The sequence below is a fragment of the Xenopus tropicalis genome, chromosome 7, assembly GCF_000004195.4.
Source record: "Xenopus tropicalis strain Nigerian chromosome 7, UCB_Xtro_10.0, whole genome shotgun sequence".
Classification (NCBI taxonomy): Eukaryota; Metazoa; Chordata; class Amphibia; order Anura; family Pipidae; genus Xenopus; species Xenopus tropicalis.
The window spans coordinates 18446803-18456335 of NC_030683.2; the positions used below are offsets into that span (position 1 = coordinate 18446803).

Sequence of the window (9533 nt, forward strand, 5' to 3'; positions counted from 1 at the left end):
CTAACCCAAGGTCTGTGCAAAGAAGCTTGGCCCATTCCCTTGGTGTCTTCAACTGGGGGTGATTGTTTTCATTCAAATTTCTGAGACATTGCATCAATAACCCTAACCCTAATTATATGCATTATATGCAGACAAGCAGACACTTCATTGACTGCAAGAGAATCATTGTATATTCCCATAATCTGAAAGTTCTTTATCACATAATGCACATAAACCATGAAGAACCTGTAGAAAGGCAGTGATGTCATGATTTATGATCTCTGCTTTGTGATGTAACACTGAAAAAAAATCATGAGACTACTTTAGGTTGCCATGGAATTCCATGATCTGTGTGAAAGCACTCAGCCTGTGGCCTTGAGTCTTGATATGGTCATGGAACTCCTCAATGACTTCTAATATCCTTATACTTTACAACAGGAGGCCCATTATTGCCAATTGAATTGCTGGGAACGAGCATTTTAAACTGCACAGGGAATAGCAGATTGACATTCCATTTCTCGAGCTTCTTGTTTGCCGTCTACATGTAGCTACCTTTTTTTTTCTCCAGTTTCGGTCATGCAGAAAATGTTCAAACATATGTTTTTCACAACTCAAGTTGGTATTCCCACCCGTATTTCCAATTCTCATTGTCTCGTCGTCTTCTGTCACGGAAAAAAAAAGCACCTGAGTATAACTAATACGTAAAATGCCTGAAATGAATCATTGCTGGCCAAATCCTGGAAAGCCTTTAGGTCTTACAGATATTTACAGACATTGGATCCCAAGCCGCGTCTACTTGCCCCTCCTCTGTCACCCTGACGTGGGCCATATTTAAGGCACAAGTGCCACGTTCTCCCTCCTTAAGTTGGTATCTTTTTCCAGCCTCCACATCCTAGCGTCGTAGCAAGGGGGGCTGCGAGAAGCACCAGACATGAAGCTTTTAATAGGCTTTGCCTTATTGGCCATAGCTGCGGCTGCTCCACTTGAACGTAAGTAATATTAATATCCTTTAGTTTTAGTTTTGGGCTGATGGGAGTGATATATTAGATATATTTTTTAGTGGTTCCCAAACTGTGAGGTTGCACCCACTGTAGAGAGGCTCAGAGCAGTGGCTGAGGACCCAGCCTGAAATCCATTTCGGGCTAAATTTGGAAAATAATCCCTTTTTGCATTTTTAAATTCTCGTTGGAGACCAGCTTCAAGGTTCATTAGTGGTTCCATTTGGGGTGACAACTTATTTGCTGTCCTATGGCTGAGTAGCTGAATCAGCAAATCATTTATATATGTGTATCCTGGCTACAAGCCAAGGGGACCTTGACCAAATGTTGGACCTCAAACAGGAGTTTGAACCAAAAGAAGTATGAAGACCACTGGTACAAGGAGATGTAGAAATAACAATGAAGCCATGTTTATAACTGTACAAGGTATTTCTACTCTTCATATAAGAGGAAGGAAGAAGAAAAGGTGAAGATTCTTTAAAAAGAGATATGAATTAGGAATACATGGTAGGAAGAGATAGATTCCACTCATACAATTAATCTATTGCCTCATTCTGCATTATCTTTGGGAGTGTAACAAAGCTATTTCTTCTACATCAGTTCTAGAGGAATAATGGCATGGAAGTCCAGGTTCAGATCTCTTGATTTTAAACAAAATCTAAATGGCAAAGATTTGGAATGCCATAGGCCACTGAGTGCCATATTGGAATAACAGATCAAAAACAAAGAATGGAACTGCATGGCCTTTGGTAGAATGTGAGGCTTGGTATTAAGCAGAGTGATAGGGCAGTAACTGGGGTAACTTCTGAATGGAGAAACTCTTTGCAGTTCAACAAATACTAACCATTAAGTCTTTCCCCTTTATTACACAGAGTATTCCTTCCCAGGGAAACCCAGCTGGTCTGATTTTGGACTCAGTGACAGCGACCTTTCTGAAGATCTCGGGGGTTTACCTCTGTTGGAGCCTATTTTACTCAAGAACCCAGCAGGTCTGTGGGGATATGAAATATTTGATTTGCCAGATTTCTTATACCTTTCTTAACTGACATCCTATCACTTATTATTTCATTGCGTTTTTCAATTCATTGCTTTTGGGCAAGTGGACATAGACCAGGCCAATGTATTAAAGAGATTCTGTGGGCTATAATAATGCAGGTATGTGTAATGGAGTAGCGCTAGAAAGGGAAAGCAGTTTGGCAAAAGCATTCTGTGCAATTTGGGGCTTAAAAGTATATGTACTATAGGCAGGGCAGTAAATGCTGGAGCAAAATGGTGCTTCGTAGAGCCTCACTCACCCACAGCCAGTGCAGCCTGGTCATGTACCTGCCAAATTCATGTACCTATGTACCACCCATGTCTATCCCCTCTTGTTTGTGCTGCAGGGCTAACCAGTGTGTTACCAATGTTTTGTAATGTTTGTGTATGAATGGAAGCTAAGGATTTTTGTTGGTTAATGTGGTGGTGAGGGTAGTAATATTAGAACTGAAAGACCACAGGTTTGTTCTACTAAGAGACTTGTATCAATAGAGCAGAATAGACCTTCTTCCCTTGTGACTGCCAGCAATTAATATACAGTCTCTTCCCAACAAACTACTTGGGTTGCCAAAAGCATAATGCAAGCAAAGAACCACAGGGCAGTAAATGTATCCCAGTGTGAAATGCTCTTGACATCCTGATGGGGGGCAAAAATACACATATATTAAACTGCAGGGATCCTGGCAGAATTTACTGGTCACCTGTTTAAAAGCGAACATCTTATCGGTTGCTATAGGTTACTGCTCCTGGGCAAACTTAGTGCCTATTATTACAAATGAGGGTTAGAATTCACTATATGACACCATCATTTTATTTGACTTCAGCCCTCCAACATATGGTATGAGATACAGCAGAAATGGAAAAGAGTGGCTTAGCAGGCATCATCAGATTGTTAGCATGGTAAGATCTTCAATCCAAGGTGGGAATAGGAAGGCATTAAAGAGGTAGTTCACCTTAAAAATAAGTTTTAGTATGATGTAGACATTTGAGACAGTTTGCAATTGGTCTTTCTTTTTTCTTTTATGGTTTAGCTTTATGTTCAGCAGCTCTCCAGTTTGGTATATTAGCAGCTATCTGGTTGCAAGGGTCATATTTACCCTAGTAACCAGGTTTGAACAAGAGATGGGAAAGCGAGGGTCTGCATGAAATGAAGTGAGTGAAAAAGTAACAATGATAACAGTAATAAAATGAAGGCAATAGCTTAAATAGCTTTAAAAGCTGCAAATAGCAGTTCAGCAAATACAACAGGAGACAAAATGGGCAGCACTTGCTTGTCATTATATTGGAAAGTGCCATCTTGGGAAAGTGTAGCTTGTAACTGACACACTGTTCTATTAATGAGCAACTAGAAATGTACTTTATTACACTACAACCATGATGTAAATATGCTTCTGAAATGAATTTATACTGCAGATATCCTGAAGAGTTTTAAACTCGGTACCCATGTAGAAGAAAGTGATGCTGCTGCAGAAAGCAGCTCCTCTGAAGAGGATAACGAAGAGGCCTCTAGCGAGGAAGAAGCCGCCCCCGCTGCAGAGGAAAGCTCTGCCCCTGAAGAGGAAAGCTCCTCCTCTGAAGAGGAAAGCTCCTCCTCTGAAGAGGAAAGCTCATCTGAAAGCTCCTCCTCAGAAGAACCAGAAGCTGCTGCTGCAGCTGAACCTGCTGCCGCTGCTGAACCTGCTGCCGCTGCTGAACCTGCCGAAGAGGCAAGCCCTGCACAGAGTGCTCCAGCCGAGGTTGCAGAGACACCCAGCCCACAGGCCGGAGCAGCTGGCAAACCCCTTGGAGTGAACAAATTTGTTCTTCCTGGGCTGTCCTTCAAGGCGCCTCTAGATCCTTCATCGCTGCTGAGCAAGTACTTTAAAAGAGAAGCTGTGGGGGGGAAAAAAGGACACAGCAAAAAGTCCCGCCATCATGTCAGCATACGGAGATAAAAAAATACGTATGTACTGCATTTATTGTCTTAATTTCAGTAAAAAAATCAGGGCTCAGGTATCAGTACAGGGATGCATATCTGTAACAAATAAACTTATGCTTATGATTATTTAGGTCACACAGACCATTTGTGCATTGTATCTTTTTTAGCCTGTGTCTTTGTGCTTCTATATGGCCATGGGACTTCTTGAAGACCTCTAGTTAAACAGGTTTAAAGGATAAGGAAAGGTATAAGCTTTGGGGTAAGCTAAATTGTTAGGCACAGAGTTGGACTGCGGGGGGTGCAGGGAAAATGGGTTGCCACCGCAGGGGTGTGGCAGCCCCCAAGGGACCCCCACCATGGTCACCACACACCCCCACCCATCCCTCTCCCTTGAGCACTCATACTTGCACCCATACTTGCATCGGGGAGGGGAACTCACAGGTCCCAGAGTGGGCAGCTGGGATTGGTTCTGGGCCGGCGAGGCCCATAAGTTTTTTTCCCAGTGTCCCTCTGACCCAGTCCGACCCTGGTATAGCTTCTGGTTTTTCAGCAGCACTTGGCCAGTGCTTATATTTGCTGAAAACTTCACCAGCCCAGATTACACCACCATTTTCTACCTGGAGGTTCCCTATGGTCTGATCTAGGTGCGAGTGAGGACCAGAACCAATATGTGGTATATTTGTGTAGCTAGCCCAGGGCCCCAGTGAAGATCTAAAACAGTAAATTGCAACAGGGCGCTCCTACAGGAGAAGTATCCTAGGCCAATACAGTTTACAAAAGCACTGGCCCAGGGTCTAAGACAGTGATCCCCAACCAGTGGCTCAGGAGTAACATGTTGCTCACCACCAGTTTTGGAAGCACAGAGACACAGTTTTACTCCAAGCAGAGCCTCCCGCAGGCCAGCAGTCCAGATTGGGGCTACCAAGTAGCCAATCACAGCCCTTTTTTGGCATCCCCAAAGAACTTTGCATCGCTTTGGTATCTGAAGTTACGCAAAGTTGCCTGCAAGAGGAAATGTTGCATGACTTCAGATTAATGAAGCAATACAAAGGGCTTCCTATTGTTGCTGGTGGAAGCTTTTTCTGAGCAGTTACTTGCCCACGTTCGCAGAAATCGATGCTATCGCAGGCGAGTAACTCGCTCCGTGGGTTCTTACCCTTAAACCCACTCTTCTGATGTTCGATTGGAGTGTAACATCAAGACTCCAAGTAATTTATCTATGTTAGATAACAACAGGATAACTGATATAGAACTATGAGTCTTCTCATTGAAGAATCCTATTTATTAAGTTAAGGTCGACCTGGGAGTGAAAAAGAGATTTATTAAGGATTTAGATGTAATATCATTTAGGCCCCTACATCCCACATCTTGGCTCACCAGGGAGCAATCTACTGTACCTACACAATATATTTATGTAAGTGCTTCCATGTCTGGCTGCCGTTATATTAAACTGAATCCTCTTCTGTTTCCTTTTCAGGTATGAAATGAAGCCTTCCCCAGAAGCGAATACAAAGCCTGCTTTACTGTCCCTCTCCTCTCTGCATTAGTCATTTAGCCTCTGCATCCCTACAGCCTAATAAATCATTCAGCAACATTCCTGTACTTGTCTGGGTTCACTGGCTTCTATAAAGGTGTTTTTAACACTCGTTACAGATTGTGCCTATTTTGTTTATGCATTGTTCTTTTCCTTTTATCATAATCCTGCCTATGTCCATCCAAAGCCCTCCTGTCAGTCCTGTGTGTACCCGAGTGGCTAGGGCTGACCAAAATGTAATCTCATTAGAGATGTGGTCTTGGCACAAAATTATTGTTCTTATTGTCCAGTTTCCTCATTTTCTTTAATCCATTTTCACCTGTTGTAGGTTCTGGTGGGACAGGGGACAACATCTTCATTTCTTTTCATTACAAGTGACATATTTCCTGCCTTAATAATAAATAAAACTGGTTAAAATGTCCTGAAACACTAAAATGTCATGAGTTTGCCATTTATCTTAGGGTTCGAACCTGGGTATTTTCTTCTTTATATTAAATGTAGAAAACAATTACTGGAAAAACACAATCCAAACATTTAATAAATCACAGGCATTCAATGGCTACATCTGTTTATAGTAGCAGCAGAGAATGTTTCAAGCATGGCCCAGGATGGGCAGTGTTTAGTGTTCAAAAAAGAGTTAATGGGCGCAGTGTAATCAGTGGCATAACCAAAAGACACTCCATGGTAAAATGTTTTAAGGTCTTCTGACTAAAGGGTAACTTAGCCTGCAGGACCCATAGTACACTTGAGCCCTCATACACTCTATAAGGTTTACTACAGTGATCCCCAACCAGTGGCTCAGGAGTAACATGTTACAAACAATTTTCATGCTTGTGTTGCTCCACAACTCTTTTTATATTTGATTGCGGCTCGCAGGTTAGAAAGGTTGGGGATCCCTGATTTACTGTGTCTCTTTTTACTTATGTTATACATGCCAGAGCTGGTGATAGATAGCTGGATTAGCAATATAGGCTTACTCTTTAAAGTTAGAACATTAGACTTTCTCCAGCTCTACTCATCACCAGGTATTCCTGAAGCAAAATGGAACTGGAGAATGTCTAATGGAATCCATCCGTGGTCATTGGTCCCCAAACTGTGTGGATGGCCCTCCTAGGTACACTAGTGGATTAAAGAGCCCAGCCTGGAGGCCAGTTAGGCTCAAAAATAGAGAGAAAATGTCTATTTGCTCTCCTATATTCCTGGGAGCCCTGCTTCAAGATCAATTAGGGTGAAATTTGGAGTGAACGGCTATTTGCTCTCCTAGATATTTTTGAAACTATGATTTACTGGCTGATACATATTTCCATAACGCAAGAGGACCTAACCAAAATATGGACCTCAATAGGGTTTTAAACCAGAAAAGTCCAAAAACAACTGGTATAAGGCGCCTTAAATGTGTCCCACATTCTGTTGAAGTAAACTGGGGGAATTCATGGGCCAAAACATTAAAAAAATCCTTCTGTGTCCAGATACAGCGATATGATAACACAAATTCTAAACTTCTATAAAAACAGCAACAAACTACAACAGTAACTCAGCAGCAAGTTACCCCACTGTCCATGGACCTTCACACATCAGATGGTGCAGCCAACCAATCAGAAGTGCTCCTCTGGCTCCAGGAGCAGAGTCCACTGCTTAAGGAAGTAATACATGCCTAATTGCTTGTTTCAAGGCACTAATAATAGGTTTCTATTGGCGGTGGACTTCTGCCACTTCAGAAAGGATAAAGTTTGCTCCATTTTTGTAAGCGTTCAGAATGTAATATAAAGGACTCATTTATCTGTGTAGAACTCTACACAATTTTCCGCGATAAACAAAAGACCACTAGGTTCAACCTGCCTGCATAGCCTCTGCTCTGTCCCACATGGCTTGGACTCTTGGGGGCATATTTATTAACATTGGAGACAAACATCATGATGTTGCCCATAGTAACCAATCAGCAATTAAATCTGGATGATCAGCTACAAATTAGAAAACAAAAACAAAGATCTGATTGGTTGCTATTGGCAACATCACTGGTGATTTTTTGTCTCCAATGTTAGCACTCTCCCTCACCAACTGACTGTTGTCCATAATGAAACCAGAATGGCCATTGGACTTCCTCTTACAATGTTGGATGGGAAGGTACTGAAGTCCACTGAAAATGGTGCTCTAGGCATGAAGATATTAGTCAGCCCCTATGTTTACATTGACTGGTGTTCTTATTTGCTCCTCAGCTTACTGAAAAACATTCAACCTTAAGGGTTCTCTTCCTTTATAGAAAGTTTTGTTCTTCGTGGGCAGCAATGAGGAACCCCAACACCCTGTGTCTCACCTGACTTCACAGGGCATGAATGATGTGGGCTGTTCAAACTCTCAGGAGGTGAGATCTTCTGCCTAGGAAAGCTCTGGCTCTGAATATTAGAGAGGCTCTTCCTCATTAATTTAGAATGATCAGTACTCCCTAATAGCAGTTGTCTGGAATTATTGTGAACAGCCATAAACTGTGGTCATTGTTATGATGCAGCAACCCCCTAATGTAATAAAAGGTGCCAACTTTTCCCAGGAGCAGTAACCCATAGCAACCAACAAGGTGTTTGCTTTTAAAAAGGTGACCAGTAAATGCTGCCTGCTGATTGGTTGCTATTGGTTACTGCTCCTGGGCAAACGTAGTGCTTTTTATTATGTAACCCCAGTGTTCTCTTAAAACAAAGCTATAGCTTCAGGATGAAGCATTTAGAAGTGCCAAAACCAGAATGAAAAATCAAAATGTAAGAAGTAATTTCAGGGTCAAAGAAATACAGGTATAAGATCTATTATCTATTAATGCTTGGGGCATGGGGTTTTCCTGATAAGGGAGCTTTCCATAATTTGGATCCCCATACCTTAAGTCTGCAGAAAATCATTTAAACATTGAAATACAATCCAATAGGATTGTTTTGCCACCAATATAGGTTCATGCAGTTCACTTAGGATTTACAAGGTACTGTTTTATTATTACAGAGAAAAGGGAATCATTTAACCATTAAATAAACCCAATAGGGCTGTTCTGCCCCCAATAAGGGGTAATTATATCTTAGTTGGGATCAAGTACAGGTACTGTTTTATTATTACAGAGAAAAGGGAATCATTTAACCATTAAATAAACCCAATAGGGCTGTTCTGCCCCCAATAAGGGGTAATTATATCTTAGTTGGGATCAAGTACAGGTACTGTTTTATTATTACAGAGAAAAGGGAATCATTTAACCATTAAATAAACCCAATAGGGCTGTTCTGCCCCCAATAAGGGGTAATTATATCTTAGTTGGGATCAAGTACAAGGTACTGTTTTATTATTACAGAGAAAAGGAAATAATTTTTAAAAATTAGATTTATTTGCTTAGAACGGGATCTATGGGAGATGACTGTCCTATAATTCAGAGCTTTCAAGATAAAGGGTTTCCGCATAAGGAATCCCATACCTGTACTTCTCCAGCCCCGTGCAATATGCTATTATAAACTAGTGTAAAGTAATAATGGTCTCTGAATACACAGACCCACACAGGGTTGGACTGGCACACTGGGTTACCGGGAAAGAACCTGGTGGGCCCCCACCCTGTTGAGCCCTGCCACCTGCCCTCACCCCGCTCGGCACATAGCTGCTCCCGCTTTACTGCTTACTTCCTGGGAAAAAATAAAGTGAAACACACAGCCATCTTTATTTTTCAGTGGAGTGGGCAGAGCAGGGGGAGCACTGGGCCCTTGAGTCCCCAGTCCAACTATGGACCCCACAGACAAGGGGAGTGCTGAAATCACGAGCAAAGAATTTTGTGAAACAATATATCATTCTGAGCCGCCCACCTCACTGTGGACACAGAAAGATAAGTTTTGCACTATAATTTTTCAAAAGGAGTCTTAAAGAACCCATAACCAAAACACAATTAGAGGAAATACTGGTGTCTGTGTTGCTATTAACCCACTACACAAGTAGGGACTGGGAGCATTCAACAACACAGGGTACCACAATATATTGCTTTTATTGCATTTACAAACTGCTGATCAGTAGCAATAGATAGGCGTTTAATAAATACTTTAAAATTGTTAAAAAA

At 41.8% G+C, this 9533-nt stretch overlaps 1 protein-coding gene across 2 annotated transcripts; it reads left to right on the forward strand.

Annotated features, from left to right (window-relative positions):
• Positions 1 to 715: 715 nt before the first annotated feature.
• LOC101731900 (neurofilament heavy polypeptide-like) lies at positions 716 to 5580 on the forward strand. Of its 2 annotated transcripts, XM_004915908.4 has the most exons (4): positions 723 to 968; positions 1850 to 1966; positions 3426 to 3954; positions 5408 to 5580. In XM_004915908.4, the coding sequence occupies exons 1-3, from the start codon at positions 911 to 913 to the stop codon at positions 3944 to 3946; spliced, it is 696 nt and encodes a 231-aa protein (XP_004915965.1). In that variant the 5' UTR covers positions 723 to 910; the 3' UTR covers positions 3947 to 3954; positions 5408 to 5580. The 2 variants fall into 2 exon arrangements, with proteins under 2 accessions (XP_031761849.1, XP_004915965.1); XM_031905989.1 differs by lacking the exon at positions 5408 to 5580 and having other exon boundaries at positions 716 to 968; positions 3426 to 3959.
• The last annotated feature ends 3953 nt before the right edge of the window (positions 5581 to 9533 follow it).